Here is a 17,482-nt window from a genome sequence, read left to right as displayed (position 1 = left end):
ATGGGCTCCAGGGGTCCCTGAAGCAGGTGCAAAAACCCCCCCACCACTTTTCAATTCAATAAAATAAATCGTATTTATTTATGGGGGACCATAGGTTTCATCAGATTCTCAAAGGAGTCTGTGACACACACACAAAGGTTAAGAACCACTGCGCTAGACCATACCTTTAGACTCAAAGGAAGAGGAGAGAGAAAAAGAATTTGTTATGAAACCAGATTTATTAAACTTTTTTTGTACAGGAATTTTACAACTTCATCATGTAGATTTCCAAATATGTACATTATTTACAAACATCCAACATAGTGTTATTAGGTTTACACCTACCAATATATACAGATTCATAGGCAGGTTTATGGAGATTTTTATAAGAAAAAAACTGTATCACAGATACAAATATATTAAAGCAATCACAAGAGCTTTAGTGCAATCAAGGTCAAAAAATAAAGTTTCACCTCTAATTCTCTTGATTCTATCAAGTTAGTATTGCCAGCCATTAATTCACATTTAAATGCTCTTTCGACACCTCGGTTTTTAGGACACACACACACACACACACTACAGCCATTAAAAAAGATAAACCAAACTGAAAATGGCAAGACGTTATGTGGAAGGAACAGATGAGGTATACGCAGCTCACAAGAGCAGAACGGCCCCACCCTCTTGACAAAACTAAACTTTGAAAACAGTAGGATTCTTAAGCAACATCAGCATTTGGTACTTTAAAACCTGGGCCAAATAGCTGCATTCTACCAGCTTTCCCCACAAAGAATCCTTGGAATTGTAGCCATGCGTGACTGCTAACAATCTCAACACAGCCCAACAGAAATACATTTTCCCAAGTTATTTGAAAAGCAAAGGTACAGCTAGCTTGCAGCACACATCTACTCAAATGAATAAATTCGTTTCAGAAATGGGACACAGGTGATTTTCAAAAAGGAACATGTGTTGTTTTTTCCACATATACACAGAGCCTTGCAAGCAAGCCCACAAAAGATACTAGCCCACAAGAGCTGTTGCTAGCCTGCTGACCCACACGTGCCCACGTTCATCCATGGTGGGGCACATCAATGGCCTTCAAGAAAAGACAGCCAACCATCTCCCAAATTAACAAAAGTTTCCCCTCTGGTTCTCTGGTTGAATTCCAACTCGCCACAGGCAAGTGCCTATTTATACAAACAGGAACAGTCATCTTTGTCAGGAAGAAGTTCATTACCTCATCCAGGAAGCTAATGCTTATTCAAGTGTATTCATTATCCGCATGAATTTGAGATGCAAAAAACGATCACCACCAGCGATACATTAAAATTTAATAAAGGAGAGATTTCCAGGGCGAGATTATACTTGGACCGCCAAACAGAAACGTTTGGTCATTGTATAGCAGCTTATCAAAATGAGGAATTGTGGTTTTTTTCCTTCTTGTACAAAAGGGTGACGCAAGGGATTAAACAGCAGAGCCCACACACATGCACAACAGACAAAAATGTTTCAGTGTATGTAATGAGATAGGGCTTATCTTTGCCACTCATGTCGGGCAACTCCACCCTAGGCTGATGGATTTTGTTATTCTGATATATTAGGCTACTTTCTGAGCAACGCCCAGCAACCTTGATGCAAGGGAGCCAGACGAAGAGCTATGGTTAAGAGTTGTGCTTACAAAGCAATTTTAAAAGCAGGGAAAGGGAAACCAATGGCCCTCTGGATGCTGAGGGACTCCATTTCCCATTAGCCCCAGCCAGAATAGCTAATAATCAGGGATGATGGGAACTATAGTACAACAACATCTGGAGGGCCACAGGTTCCCCACCCCTCCTTTCAAGGGTTCTGGGAGATCCAGCATCAAGGTTAGAAGGGGGCTTTAAATTTGCATCCAGCAAGGACAAACACTAGCGCTGAACATATATGTTACCTTACATCAAGTCAGACTATTGGTCCATCTGACCAGGGATTGCCAGCAGCTCTCCAGGTTTTCAGGCACAAATGTATTCAGACCTGCTACATCAAGGGTGGGGAAACTGAGGCCCTCTTGATTTTGCGGGACTACAACTCCCATCATGCCTGATCATCAGCTATGCCAGGTGGGGCTGATGGGACATGGAGGCCAGGAACACCTAGAGGACCATCGATACCCCCCCATCCCCTGCGACAACATGGAGATCTTCTTCAGTGGGGATGCCAGGGATTCATTGTGGAGCCTTTGGGTATACAAAACATGGATCTTCTTTCTCTGTCTTACACAGAACACAGTGGAATCAGGCAACATGGCCAGTGACTGTAATGCTGGACCTAGAAGGGCTTGATGTGGAGCAGGAGGATCAGGTCCACCCCTGCCACTGACCAAGCCTTGGGCAGTCCACACACGCCACTTCTAGTTGACTCCAGTATCCCATCTGTGGAATGGGAAGGACATTGCTCTGCCTTCCTATATTTTAAGGCTATATAAAAATGAAGCGGCAGCATTTCATCAGTTAAAGGTCACAAACAGTCACATCAGCTTTTGCTGCGAAGACACATCAGGCGAAGGTTTGGAAGGTAGCCAGCCAATTCACCTTTTCAGTAAGATACGCGTGCAACCCTTTGTAAATGCCACTTCCATGCCATCTTAGGCTAGATATGCAAAGGGGAGGAGAAAAAGGTGAATAAATGCGAGAACCCCAGCCACAGGTGTTCACTTAAGGAGGAACCCTTAAGTCTGCGAAAGAAGCTGCACAAAGAAAATCAGATTAAAAAGCATTCAGAGACAGACAGACAAGACTTGCTAGCTAGAATCTCACTGCCGCAGACAGGGCAAACGTGCTTCATGGGTGTATGGAAATACACCCAACCCCGGCACCTCTGGGGCTGTTAACCACTTCCAAGCACAGTGTGCAGGTGTGAAATCCCGCCCCCAAGTCTGACAGACAGGAAGCCCAAACCCTATGAAAAGCCCACGTATTCAGATACAAGCCCATGTCATCCCACCAGCTGTGTGGTCTGGCTAGCTGCCTGATCTATCCACGACTGCATTAACGTGAAGCCAACAGGGCTCTGTTGAAAGCCAGTGGGCTTGAGAACAACTTTACACCACACTTTCATTTAACCGGGTTGAGATTCAGATTGTAAAATTCAGTTTTTCAAAAATTAAACACTCCAGGTTAACCTGACTGGCAAAAATCAGGACTTGCGCTCACCACCAGCACCTTCTTTCTTGAATCGCTTTCAAGCAGAATATCCCAAGGGTAGCTAAGAAAGCAAGTGGAGAACCTCCAGCTCAAGAGCACAATTCTCACATGCCAGGAAACCCAAGCTCAAAATCAATTAGATAAGCTTAGCTTTTTAAAAAAATACACGGTCCAATTACTTTCTGCACTGTGACTATCACACGCCCCGCCTGGCATTAAAAAGAACTGTGCCTGTATATTCTCTCTCTCTTACATCACCAGCAAGAAAATTCTGTGATCAAAGCTCAGCCAAAAGTCCTGTCACTCTGATGATGTATGAGACAGGGGAATCCAGTTGGCTTTTCTGCAGTTGCTACAACAGTATAAACTTGCCAACAAAGCAAGACCATGTGGATCTGAACACACATGGAGCCAAGAAGCTCCAAGGTGTTTTGTTTTTTAAAAAGAGCCAGCAAACGAAGACTGCAATCCTCAAACTGCTTATTCCCAGACAAGCCTGTATGTATGATTTCCCCACTGATGTTCAGAATAACCCTTTACAACCCAGAGATCCCAGGCCGAAACACATTTGCAAAGGTCCATTTGCTCCAGATGGTTAATCCCAGAGCAAGTCCCATGGGATTCAAATGGAAATTCCCTAGATTAAGCAGGCCAAGGATTGCAACCTTTTTTTTTTTTTTTGCAATGGTACACTCATAAGTGTTTAAGATCACAGCTACTGTCCTGAGCACAGCTAGGTTTTGGAAAGCAATGCATTTAACAACACAGAGAGTGGAAAGGGGGAAAAAATTATAGACTGTATGCGAGTGTGAGGCTTCTCTTTCCCGAGGCAAAAATCAGAGCTAGCAAAAAAAGGCGCTAATATCATCATCCTCTCTGGACTCCTCTGGAACAACTTGATCAGAGGCTCTCATGTCCTGGTCTGCATACCCAGACTCCAAAACAGCATCAAACCATGGATGAAGCAAAATGTCTGGAGCCGTAAGTCTCTCGGAGGGTTCTCGCCTGAGCAGGCTACGGATGAGGCACCGTGCTTTGGGAGAGACATGGTCAGGGATGCAGAACTGTCCACGGCGAATTTTAGAAAACAGGGCAGTAGGGTCTGAGTCGTGGAAGGGATAGCGTCCCACCAGGAGGGTGTACAACATGACTCCTAAGCTCCAAACATCAGCCAGCTTGCCAGAATAAGTCCCCGTTGTGTTAAGAATCTCTGGACTGACATAGGCTGGGCAGCCGTGCTTGTCCGACAATGCATCATCCTCTCCTTTGATGATGTGAGTGTCTTCCAAGCTTTCTAGTCTGAGGTGCATCCTGGAAGACAGAAGCAGACCAACACATCAGTTACTAAGCCCTGCCAGTAACCAGTACAGAGAAGGAAAGGTAACCAAAAATTATACCATTGCATCTCTTCCCATTTGTATGCTACTGTTCCAGACATCACAACACAAGAGGACGCACACACACACACAAAAGACATATTGATACATAATTACAACCATTCATACCGGATAATAAAAAACATTTTAACAACATGAACATAAAAATTTCAGGTATAAAATAGATAGTATCAGTGATTAAGACACAATCTGTCAGCTATTAAAATACATAAACCGGAATCAGAAATGATGAAACAAACAGCCATTTCCTCCAGAATGCCGAGTGCAGGAAATAGCAAGGACATTTTTTACAGCCTGGAAATCACAGCCAAATGACAGCAACTCTCTTGTATTAAAAATTCAAAGGTTTTAGATTAAGGCTGTAATCCTAACCATGTTTACTCAGAAGCAGAGCCCTGGGTTCCTTTTGGATGGAAGGTCGGGATGTAAATTTAATGAATAAATAAGGTCCCATCCTCACCATACATTTAAAGCACTATCACACTGCTTAAAGCAGTCATGGCTTCCCCCAAAGAATCCTGGGAGCTGTAACTTATAATTTCAGAATCGTTAGGAGATCCCCATTCCCCTCACAGAATTACAATTCCAAGAGTTTCCTGGGAACAAGGATTGATTGTTCAATTACTCTGAGAACTGTAGCTCTGTGAGGGGAATAGTTGCCTGCTAACAACTCTCAGAACCTTCAACAAGCTATAGTGCCCAGGATTGGGGAAGCCATGACTTCTTAAAGTGGTATACAGCATTAAATGTATGGTGCAGTGAGTCCTATTGTATTCAATGGGGCTTACTCCCAGGTAAGTTGGGTTAGAATTGCAGGCTTAGTTCATTAGAAACCATTACAAAGGGAACACACAAACCATGGTGGGATGGTTTATGCCTGTGTGCTCACCACCAGTTGACTGTAGCATCAGGAAACTACTCAGGTTATGAGGGAGGCATCCCAGATCAAATACTGCAGACAAAACTTTCATTATCACCCACCAAATAAAAATTCAAACACAAGGCTTTGCAACCAAGGCACCTCATACCTTGGGCCAAGAGAGATCCAAGTGATGCACCTGCAGGTGGAGCTGGTATAGAAACCACCACTCTCGTCACAATGAGGCAGCTCAAAGAAGCAGTCATTAATACAACCGAGCCAGCCTAGACCACAGTCTCGCTCCAGTGGTGCTGAAAATTTCACTTGGCAAAGAGTATTCCAGAGAAACAGAAATCCCTAGAACTCAGCACTGTTCAGACACACACAGGCATCACTCGCCAACTGCCACATCTCTTAATGACGTGCATGTGCAAATGGACCACTGCAGATCTAAGAGCTCCTGCTCATGCACTGTCCTCCCATTAAGTCCATTCACACATGCAGCTGTTGCGGAAGGAACATTAATGCATCCAAGAGCAAAGAGTATATCACTTTACTGCCCTTAAAGATTTCAGTATAACTAAGGCAGATTCACAGGGCAGAGATCTTGGATTGAAGCCAGCTGAGCCCTGGTGACATCAAGCCTTAATTGGCTCATGGATCACAGCCAAAACCCACATCCCTTTTGTTCCTGAAATAGTCATAACTCTTTAGCTCAGATATACATTACCCCCATCACCATCACCCCACACATACACACAAACTGGCCTTGCAGGTTACACAGCTTTTAAGCAAACATCCTATTCCCAGAGCTTGACACTACCAAGTGGTTGTTTTTACGCTGATTAGATATTCCCTGGCTCCTGATGGTGCCACTTGCTGCCTTCCTTGCAGTTTTGTTGGCCTGTAAAATGCATTGATTTGCTTGCTGTCCTCAGGGTGACCTTCCTCTCCTAATGCAAGATTCCACCTCCCCACCCCCCTCTCCTCTGCCACTCCACATCTCCACTGGTTGGTTCTGTAAACGGAAAATATGACTCAACCTACCCTGCCTGCCCTCCCACTGGCTGATGGGGGCATCGAAACTCTGCACCTGTGCTGGCCAGGCCAACGTCTTGCCTGGCATTGCTTAACCCTCTGATTACCAAATGCAACACACATGATCCCAGCCCTGTGCAACGCTCAGTTTCCAAATTAGCAGCACTTGGAAGCTAACTGCTATTTCAGCAAGCAGTGGGGTTTATTGGAAGCAATCAAACATACAACCATTTCCCTTTAAGGAGAGGCAGTTGCCATTTACTTAGGACAATGTGTCCTTTTTTTTGCTATGGTAGTATAACAATAGCAGGGGGAGGTGTGGAAAGAGAAGGGGAGGGAATTATTTTACTACAAGCCCCAGCCTTGGTTTTTATTGACATGGGCAGAAGGGGAATGGTTCACACATGCATGCCCAGCCCTTTCCTGCAAAGCACCTGATTGCTTGGAGCGGAATGTGTGACCCAATCTTTTTTTTGGGGGGGGGGGAGAAGAGGGGAAAGGAGGATTGAGGACGGGCCACCAGCTTGGATGGCTTTAAAAGAAGATTAGACAAATTCATGGAGGACAGGGCTATCAATGGCTACTAGCCATGATGGCTGTGCTCTGCCACCCTAGTCAAGAGGCAGCATGCTTCTGAAAACCAGTTGCCGGAAGCCTCAGGAGGGGAGAGTGTTCTTGCACTCGGGTCCTGCTTGCGGGCTTCCCCCAGGCACCTGGTTGGCCACTGTGAGAACAGGATGCTGGACTAGATGGGCCACTGGCCTGATCCAGCAGGCTCTTCTTATGTTCTTATGTTCTTATTTGTGGCGTTGGATAGTCCCAGTCTCCCGATAATTCTCACCCTCAGCACTTCCATGCAGAAGCGGACCTTTAGCGTAGTGGCACCTACCCTTTGGAATTCCCTCCCCATAAATATTAGACAGGCACCATCTCTGTTATCTTTTCAGCGCCTACTTTAGACCTTCCTCTTTCAACAAGCCTTTTAAGTACAGATTTTACCCCAGTCCATGTCTGTGATGGAACTGCTTTTTCAGATGTTTTAAAAGCTTTTTTTTAAAGAAAAGATGTTTTAACATGTTTTTAAATATATTTTTATGATCTTTTAGAGTGTTTTTAGTATTTTTGTGCCACCCTGGGTTCCTACTGGGAGGAAGGGTGGGATATAAATTTAATAAATAAATAATAAAGAAGAAGCTCAAGATGGAAGATTTGAGTGTATTTTTTAAAAACAAAAATCCACAACCTGCAATTGATTTACCCACAGACTGCACACTCATTTTGCATTCACTTCCTGGGGCAGATGTCACACTGGGAACCCCAAACCCCTCCATTAGCCTGTCAAGTTCCTTGAATCCCCCCAATTACTACAAAGTCTACTGGTCTAAAAAAAGAAGAAGAAACCATATTTCTGTCATTGCACCTGCTCAACCATTCACTTACACACCTTGTTAACATTGTGCCTGTTGACTAACCCAACAGCTTACAATCATCTCTCAGAGTTCCTTGCTCTGCAGTTTCATCCTTCCCTCCACCAAGCAAACTAAATCAGTTTTGGTGGGGAAAGGGCCGTGGCTCAGTGGAAGAGCATCTGCTTTGCATGCAGAAAGTCCCAGGTTCAATTCCTGACATCTCCAGGGAGGGCTTCGAAAGACTCCCTACCTGAAATCCTGGACAGCCCTGCCAGTCAATGTAGACAATACTGAGCTAGATAGACTAATAGTCTGAGTTTGTATAAGGCAGGTTCCTATGCTCCTAGATTTATTGGGGTCTGTATGGGGGCATATATATCAATTCGGCATTTATTAAATGTAACACCCTCTTTCTAAGCAGTGGCAAGAAGCTGACAAGACAGAGGACGAAGGCCTGAAGGGAACAGCCCTGCAACTGTATCCAGAAGCCTCAAGTCTTCAGCGGAGGGGCAGGGAAGCATTACACATAGGAAACATACAAACCTTTGCACTAAAAAGGGATGGCCAGGGGAATGAATGCAACAAGGAGCTTTCCCAACCAGCTGTCCTTATGGTGGAATGCCCTCTACCTCTACCAAGCTGATTTGAAGCTTCATTATTCCTGGTACATTATGCTGGTACCCAGGAACAGATTCTCCCTTCTGTTTGGAGACCACCCAGTGGGCCTCGAAGCAGATCAGAGGATCCAGAATTTATCTTTGCAACAATTGGTCTGTGGGTGCAACACAGAAGAAGCAAAACCTACACAGCTAGCTACTATCTTTACCAAAGAGCAAACACTGGAATTATTTTATTATGTTTTATTTTATGTTTTAATAAAAACACCACCAGAACCAAGGCTAAAATCTGCATACTCCCTGTGATCCAACAGCTGACTATGGCATCCCTTCAAAGTAATGTGTGGATTGCAACCCTCAAGTGTGAAACTGTTTCTGCTGATTAACTCCCACAGAGTTCAAATGGGCTGGATTTTCACACCTATTCAGGGCTGCCCACATATGACCCAACTAGGGGTTATCTTCAAAGAATGAATTTTGCAAAATCTGCTTAACACTTTAGCATCAGCATACTCTGTGCCTATTGTTTATATCGATAGTGTTTATATATGCTGGCCTAAAGAACCTGCAACACTGGCTCCTTGCAAAGCATGGCCTGTGAATCAGGAGCCAGATTCAGGAAGGCAAAAAAACCCCTTCCTCCCAGCTCCAGCATAAATTCCTTCTCATCCGGTGTTTGCTGAACACACATACAGCAATGGCTAACCGGATAATCATCAGGGGATTCAGAGAAATCTCAGAAGTGTCCCAACATCTAATAAGATATATAGCATTACAACTGCAATAACACAAACTGTGGCTAACACTAACCAGGGTTTTTAAATGGAGTTGACTACATGTCTGTGCAAATGCAACAGAAATCCACACTTAAAGGAGGGGGAACCTTGCATTGGAATGAGCAGGTAGGCATCGCATGTTTCTGAGTCTTGCCCCCCAAATGCCAAGCATGGTTTTGAGGGAGCCAGGATTGTGTCAGCACCAGACCCAAGCGATCTGGATTGCACAGTTTGACTCATAAGCGTTGGCACTGTCTTGAGTAATGAATTGCAAGCACCCAGTGTCTTATGGAACAAATTTTACAGCAGGTCATAACTCCACACACTCAGATTCACCACCCCACTGATCACATCCACTGTGTTTGCGTGTGTTTCAGGTTGACTCTATCCCTCTTTTCTCTAGCTTTGGCTTTCCTGCCTCCAGCCAACACCAGGCCATTTAACACAATTCTCATTCATGGTCCATGCCCAACTGCAATCCATTTGAATATGCGATACTTAAAATTACCCTAAGCTTTAATTTACTGTTGCCCTACCAGACACCTAGCCCTGTAATCTCAATGAGACCTGAAATCACACATGACCTAGTGCAATCCACAAACCTGTTAAGCTGGTCTCCTTGCACTTGAGCCAATGAGCCATTTGGATCCTCGACTCCATCAAGAAAAAGCATTTTGGGTTTAACACACTTTAGTCCAAATTAGTTCAGTGGGGCTCCACCAGTTGAAGCCAGAGTATTCTGCTTAATGAATCTAGCTCTCAATCCTGCACAGTCTTACAGCTTTTTGGCTTGCACATGCAGCAGCTTATGAGCTATTTCACACATGGGAGACTGTCTACCAATAGGTATTAGAGGAAATACATCATGTACAAACATCACACAAGCTTTAACTCCATCACGGGCATGCAGCTTGGGAAGTCATGATTTGGCAGAGAAATCCGAGCTCTGGTTATATGCCATCTTCATATGTGATGGAATATACTTTTTCTCCAACAAAATGGGCAAAAATGGCTGTACGGGGCTTGGAGGTCCCTATCTAAATCTGGAAGACTAAACACACCATGTTTTCAGCAGGCTCAATGAGTTCCACGGGGGGGGGGGGAGAGAATAATATATTCATGGAGTTACTGTGGAGAAAAGCATCTAACTCAGGCCAAGTTCCAGAGATCCATGAAACTAGTGCATTGCACCCACTCTGGACTCAGAAACTGAGCAGGGCGAGATGCAACATGCGTGTGTCCGCCTGCCTCTGCTGCTCAAATTTTTAAAAAAACCCACTTGGCAGACACACATTCTTGAGTGCAGTAGTACTCTGGATCCTTGCCAGAAGCAAAACAGATGTTTATATAACATAACTAAAGTAGTATAGAGGCAAAGAAGCTGAACCAGGAAGTTTTGAACCTAAGTACACGTCTTGCGTCTGCCACATATAGAGTAGCCTTGGACACACTCCAATTTGCATTACGGATACAAAACTACAGGGACTTTGGGCAGTTTACTGCGATAGCACGCATCAGAGTAGCCAACGTGGTGTCCTCCGCAAGTTGTTGGGACTACAGTTCCTATCAACCCTGTTCATTGATCTTGCTGACTTAGGGCTGATGGGAGTTCGAATCCAACTATGTATGGAGGGCACCTACATTGGCTATCCCTGGTGTGCATATGTGGTAAGTATTAGTGTACTGTGTGTACGTACAAAGAAAAAGATAAACGACGCCATGACAGTGTGACCTTTAGCTCACATTGCAACCAGCTTTGTCTGAATTGATCGTAGTTGAGCTCTGTTGCTTTCTCTCCTATTCTAAAAAGGCTTCCATGATACTGTGGAACATACGTACTGTAAATTATTGCAGAGGTAAGCAACTGGGAGCCCTTGGGGCAAATCTGGCCTTGTAATAATCAACTACACAATAGAGGGGTGTGAATACAGGAAACTGGCTAACTGAGTCATACCACTGGACCACCTAACCCAGTATTGTCTATAATGACTGGAAGTGGCTGTCTAGGGTTTCAGATAGGAGAGTTTCCTGGCCCTACAGGGAGATGTCTGAAAAAAAACCTAGGACATCCACATATGCTTTGCCTGCCAAAGGAATTCTACCTGTGGTAAATAGGCCTCAGAAAGTTGACTTATACTGAGTCAGACCACTGGTCCACAGTAGTGTAGTGGCAAATTCAGAAGTGCAGGGTCACAGTCATGCCCCCTCCCCCTTGAGATCCTTGTTAATGCCTTCTCCCACAACAAACATCCCTAGGAGCCAATAAGCATGAAAGGGGGAGTGTTAGCTGCTAAGAAGAGTCTTCTCAGTGGCTGACTCACCTCTCTTCACTCAGATTGGCTCCAGTCTGCAGAATAGGTCAAGGAAGCACTTTAGAAGACTCTTCTCAGCAGCTAACACACTCCCCTTTCATACTGATTGGTTCACAGGATGCTGGAGACATAGGGACCCTGCTCCCCAAAAAGTAAAGGGTCTGAGACCCCCACCCCCCCGAGACCCTGGATGACTACACCGTTGCTGGTCCATCTAGCTCAGTATAGTCTACACTGACTGGCAGTGGCTCTCCAGAGCTTCAGACAGGGGACATCCCCAGCTCTACCTGGAGATGCAAGGGATTGCGCCTGGGACCTTCTGCATGCAAGGCAGATGTTCTCCTACTCAGCTATGCCGCCTTCCCTTGTCAAGATGGCTTTCCATCCAAACTGGCTGTCATCCAGGGTTGGAGAGAGATCTCCCCAGAACACGCTTACAGCACAAGACAATCCCCAGTCTCTGCTCACCTTTCTTCACTAGAAAACACAAATTTCCTGAGTTTGAGGTCGCCCAGCACGATGGCTGACTGGTGGCAGTGGGCTACCGCTGAGACAATCTGCTTGAAAAGTCTGGCAGCCTCCTGCTCCGGCAGACGTTTGCAGCTCCTCACATAGGAATGCATGTCACCAAAGTCCTTATCAAAGAAGACGTAGGCTTTGGTTTCCCCGAGAATCACTTCCACTATCCCGGTGATGTTTCTGTGCGACGGCAACTGGATGTAAGGACGGATTTTGTCCTGGTAGTGTTTGAGGGGGAAGACCTGGAAAACAGGACCAAGAGGAGGGCTATGGTTAGAAATCAAGATGAACGTAAAGATCATTTCACCAGGAAAGGTAAAGTGGCAGAGGCATTGCTCTCCTATAGAGGATTCTGACAAAAGGGCTTGCATTCAGTCATGACCTTAACACAGGAATGGGGAGCTTGCACTGCAGCAGATCTGCAGGGCTGCAACTCCCATCTTCCCCGAGTATTGGCCATGCTGGGTGCAGCCAATAGAACATGTGGTTCAAAGACATCCAGAGGGCCACAGGTTTATTTTATTTATTTATTTCCCACCTTTCCTCCAAGGAGCTCAAGATGGTATACAAACATGGTTTCCCCCTCTCAATGTTATCCTCACAACAATCCTGTGAAGTAGGTTAGGCTAAGAAACAATGACTGGCCCAAGGTCACCCAAAAAGCTTCATGGACAAGGGGGATTTGAACCCTGGTCATCCAGGTCCCAGTCATTCACTCTAACCACTGGTTCCCCATCCTTGCTTTAAAGTACATCGCACATCAAGGAGAGAGCGGCAGCATAAGATGCAGAGGAGGAACAATGGTGTACTAGTTAAAATGGATGCGAAGTATGAAAAGTGGGGAGGGTTCTTTTTTTAAAAAACCCATTAAGACAAGTTATACACTTTCTTGACGAAGCTTATTGAAATAAATGGATGTTATTTTCAAGCAAAGTATTTAGAATGCACAGGTGTGTGTAGATAAAAGTATGGATGATGATCAACAGCTACTGACCAGGAGAACTAGAGAACCTCTGCATGTAGAGACAGTATACCTTGAATATTAGAAGTTTAGGGAGACAACGGGAGAGACTTGTGTTCAACCAGAGGCATCTGGTGGGCTACTGATGGAAACTGAAAGCTGAACTAGTCTTATGTGCATTATCATCTTGACTGTATTTCTCCAGACTCAAGACACCAGCATCGCGTAATCGTCACACCCTTTGGTTTTGCATCAGCCTGCTGTATCTTCCAATTCCTGATTCTGCGCTCACAATTATTAGAAAGAAAATTCCACATCAGTGCCTATACCAGGGGTAGCCGATATAATGCCCTCCTAATGTTTCTTGACTACAATTTCCATCAGCCCCAGGTGGCATGGCCAACAGTCAGGGATGACGGGAACTGTAGTCCAACATCAACTGGAGGGCACCATGTTGGCTATCCCTGGCCTATGCCAGCCAGGACCCACCCCCAGAATCTTCCTGAAAGAAAACCATCCACCCAAGCATTAAAATAGCAAATAGCCAACTTATGCATGATGATTATCTGCTAACCACTGGATACCGGAGAGAGAGAAGCAGGCGAAGGCTCTTAAAAGCCACTGAAACGTTTGCCATTCAAATTGTCTGCCGGGATTCAGGCAAAAGTGATGGCAATCAAGCTGCCCTTTCAGAGCATGCCAAACTTTAAGCAAGCAAAGAAGAGGATTAAAGCCTCTCATGCTTTATTCACCGATGTTTTGCAAGACTTTGGGCATGTTCTCCCAATGACCTGCAAGGCTCTGCTAGGTTACTCACATCCTCGGCCTGACTGGAAACCGTGACATACACGGAGTGTCATCCTTCCCATTCCTGCAACATGGCAAGACTCCTAGGGAGAAAATACACTCCAGAAACCCAATCATCCCCTCCTCTCTCTCCCACGGACTCTCTTCCCCTCCCCAACTTTCTCGGTAGGCAGTTCACATCTCTAGTTAAAGCAGCCTTGCAATCAACCAGTGCACAAAAAGGTAACCATTGTGGCGGATAAGGCTATCAAAGGCGACCAAGCATGGTAGCCGCGTACTACCTCCAGGATCAGAGGAGGTATCCCTCAGAATACCACTTGCTGGGAATCACAAGTGGGGAACCTGTGGTGGCACTCAGGTCCTGCTTGTGAGCTTCCCTTGAGGGCATCTGGAGGGCCGCTGTGAGAACAGGATACCGGCCCAGATGGGCTTTTGGACTGATCCAGCAGCCAGGCACTTCTTATGTAGTCCTCCACACAAACTTACTGGGTCCATGTCAATCAGTTATAGAATATTAGTGGCCTGAAAGAGCTATTCCAACGGAGAGACACTTCTTGATTGGGGGGGATCTGTCTGCATCACGGGATCATGTACGAGACTGTTTGCAAACCTGAATTAAAGATCCTCACAGCCCCATCTCCTAGAGACCTTCACAAACAGAAGGTTTGTCAGGGATTTACTATAAGAAGCAGCAAACTAAGCCAAGGAGCCACTAATTTGGGTGTGCAATATCTACTGAAACCTAACCCTGGGCTCCTACTGGGAAGAAGGGCAGGATATAAATCTAATAATAAACAAACAAAGCAAGCAAACCCTACAATCTCCATGCCCTGGTGTGAACTAAGCCTAAATAAAGGAATATCCTCTCCCTGTTAATCCCTGCCCTCTTCCCACCTGTCATCTGCCCCTTGCTGAATTTTGCCATCTTGCGTTTTCGAAAGCACCCTGGTTGCATGGTGGTAATAATCATAATCACTTGAAGAGATGTGTTTAATTCAAGTCTGAAGAGGGGAAAAAGACTTTATTAGTTCCAAGTTATGCAGCTACTCATTGCTGCAATTCTCCAAGGACTTACTCCAGAACAATCTCATTTAGACAGCAGGTGGCAGCAGACAACCTCCTCTCTTCAAGGACTGCCCTCCTCTAAGAGACTAGGGAAATATACAAGAACAAGTGTGTGTTTGTCTGTGCGTGTGTGTGTTTTATTTAAAGAGCTGAGGACGCCTCATGGAAAACTTGGAAAGCTATGCTAGCCTCAGCCAATTCCTGCTTGCCTACGATTCTGCAGGAGGGCAGCCGGAAAACAGAGGAGGATGACGGATGAGAAACTTAACCTCCCCCCTTTTTTATTTTTTGCTAAGCGGGGATCTTTCCAGATGGATTGAAAAACACACAGAGAGAAATCCAACCCTGGTTTCTGCAGGGATCTGCTCTGCAAGACCTCTGCTTTGGAAGTCTCGGGTTGCAAAGGGTGCCAGCTCAGCACAGCCCCAACCCAACGAGGAAGTATGCTCCTGTCTGCCTCCCGTTTTGCAGCTCTTTGCTTGGGACCACCGTTAAGGAAATCCAGTGGCCGCACAGTCTCCCTCTGAGCTCGCTTCCTTTCACTAGCCCGATCTCACACGTGTTTACTCGGAAGGAAGCTTCATCTACATTCAATGGAACTTACTCTCGAGAAAGCGCATATAAGATTCCACATCATTTAAAATCAAGCGAATTCCAAAAACGCGTCGAACCTATGGACAGGGACTCACCAATCGCGCGCCATTTCACGTTCTCCCCACACCCCCACCCAGCACAAGAGCCCCGATCCATGCCCCAATTAAGCTGGGGAGGGGGGGGGTAGGCCAGAGAGCTGGCTGCGAAATGTAACTCAAGATTTTCATTGCTCATGATTCAGAATAACCAACTCGTCTGCCATTTAAACACCGGATATTCAAGGCTGTTACGCACGCTTTACCCAAGCCAGTGAAGTTCCACTGAAGTTTAACAAATGGAGCTTCCTTCAGAGCACAGGTGCAATTTGTACGGCTGAGGTTTGCCGGTCCCCTCGTTGTTCAACACGCGGATCTGGCGCTCTACATTGTAATTCAAACCTCACCAGCTTAAGTGGCCGGGGGGGGCAGAGAGGTGCCCATTTGAAGCGGCCACGGCGCGCCGGTTTGCCCCCGCGCCGCTTACCTTGCAGCGCAGTTCCCGGCCGGTGTTGATGTCCAGAGCCCTAGAAACGTGTTCCCTGTCGGGCAGGGGCAACAAGAGGTAGCCGGCGACGAGGCTGGGGCCCTGAGCGCTAGTACCGCCGGGACTAGTAGACGAGCCTCCGCCGCCGGGGGCCGGAGAGACGAGGGCGCAGGGCGAGCCCGGCGCGCTGAGACAATCCTGGGGCGCCGCGCTGGAGCAATCGACGGCAAGGCGAGCGCACTTGGCCGCGGCGGGAGCTTCTTCGGCGCCGTCGTGCAAAAGCAAACGCTTCGAAGGGGCGCTCCGGCAACGAGGGCCGCCGGCGGCTCCCGGCGGGTGCAGGAGCGCGGCGGGGCTGCGCGGTTCAAGCTGGCGGCTCATGGAGCTGGAGGGCGGCGGCGGCGGCGGCGGCGAGCCGAGCGCTATCTCACGCTCCCAGCGCGCACAAAGCCGGACGGGCGCCGCGCTGCCTTGGGAACAACTGAAGAAGAGAGTGGCGGCGCGGGGCGAGAAGTGGGCTCTGCCTCTTTTCGGTTTGCTTGGTTTTTTTCCGCCCCCAGCTGATTCACTTGGCCGCCTCCACTCCGGCTTCGGGGTAATCAATGCGACCGCTCGAAGGTTATGCAATGCCGTCCAGGCTGGCGCGCATCCCCTCCTCCTCCTTCCTCGACGGAGAGCGCCCGACCGCAACTGCTGGCGCTCCGCTCACCATCTGCCACCGCTCCTGCCAAACTCCCGGGAGCTCATCAAAGTTCTCCGTGACGCCAGGGAAGTGGGCGGGGCCACGGGGAGCCTAGCTTCTCATTGGCGGCTCTGGCCTCATTCAGGACGGAGAGAAGCGGCTGGAACCGAGTGAGCAAGAAAGGAAGAGGGCTGGGGAGCGATAGGAACCGCTGGGAGAGAGCCGCTCCTTTCTCATTCGCCTGGAGCTTATGCGAAGTAGTAAGGGTGGAGTCGTCCGTGGTCGCAGGGAATCTTAGACCCCTTTCTGTTTTGGGAGCAGGGTCCCTATGCTTTCAGTATCCTATGAGCCAGTCAGCATGAAAGGGGACTGCGTTAGCCACTGAGAAGAGTCTTCTAACGTGCTTCCTTGTCCTTTCCTGCTGACTGGAGCCAATTTAAGTGAAAAGAGGCGAGTGAGCGCCACTGAGAAGGCTCTTTTAGAGAGCTATCACCCTCTCCTTTCATGCTTATTGGCTCATAGGGATATCTGTTGTTGTGGGAGAAGGTATTAACAAGGATCCCATTCTCAACCCAGCAGCAAAAATCACAAAGGGATCCTGCACTTCTGAATTTGCCACTACACTACAGGATTGCAGGGTCAGAGTGCTGGGAGATCAGATGTCAAGTCTTTGCTCAGCCCTGAAGCTCCTTGGGTAACTTTGGACTAGTGTCCCTTTGCCTAATCTACCTTGCAGGGTTGTTGTGAGGATAAAATGAGGAGGGGG

The 17,482-nt window shown here is 46.8% G+C and overlaps 1 protein-coding gene across 1 annotated transcript; it reads right to left on the bottom strand.

Moving 5' to 3' along the window:
- Positions 1 to 215: 215 nt before the first annotated feature.
- Positions 216 to 16,786, bottom strand: TRIB1 (tribbles pseudokinase 1). The gene is made up of 3 exons (XM_061606621.1): positions 16,035 to 16,786; positions 12,035 to 12,327; positions 216 to 4,469 (listed from the first exon to the last, which is right to left on the bottom strand). Exons 1-3 carry the CDS (start codon positions 16,413 to 16,415, stop codon positions 4,001 to 4,003), a joined length of 1,143 nt encoding a protein of 380 aa, XP_061462605.1. The 5' UTR covers positions 16,416 to 16,786; the 3' UTR covers positions 216 to 4,000.
- Positions 16,787 to 17,482: the final 696 nt, after the last annotated feature.

This window comes from Rhineura floridana, chromosome 1 (assembly GCF_030035675.1).
Source record: "Rhineura floridana isolate rRhiFlo1 chromosome 1, rRhiFlo1.hap2, whole genome shotgun sequence".
Lineage (NCBI taxonomy): Eukaryota > Metazoa > Chordata > Lepidosauria > Squamata > Rhineuridae > Rhineura > Rhineura floridana.
This window is presented reverse-complemented; position numbering and strand designations above follow the sequence as displayed.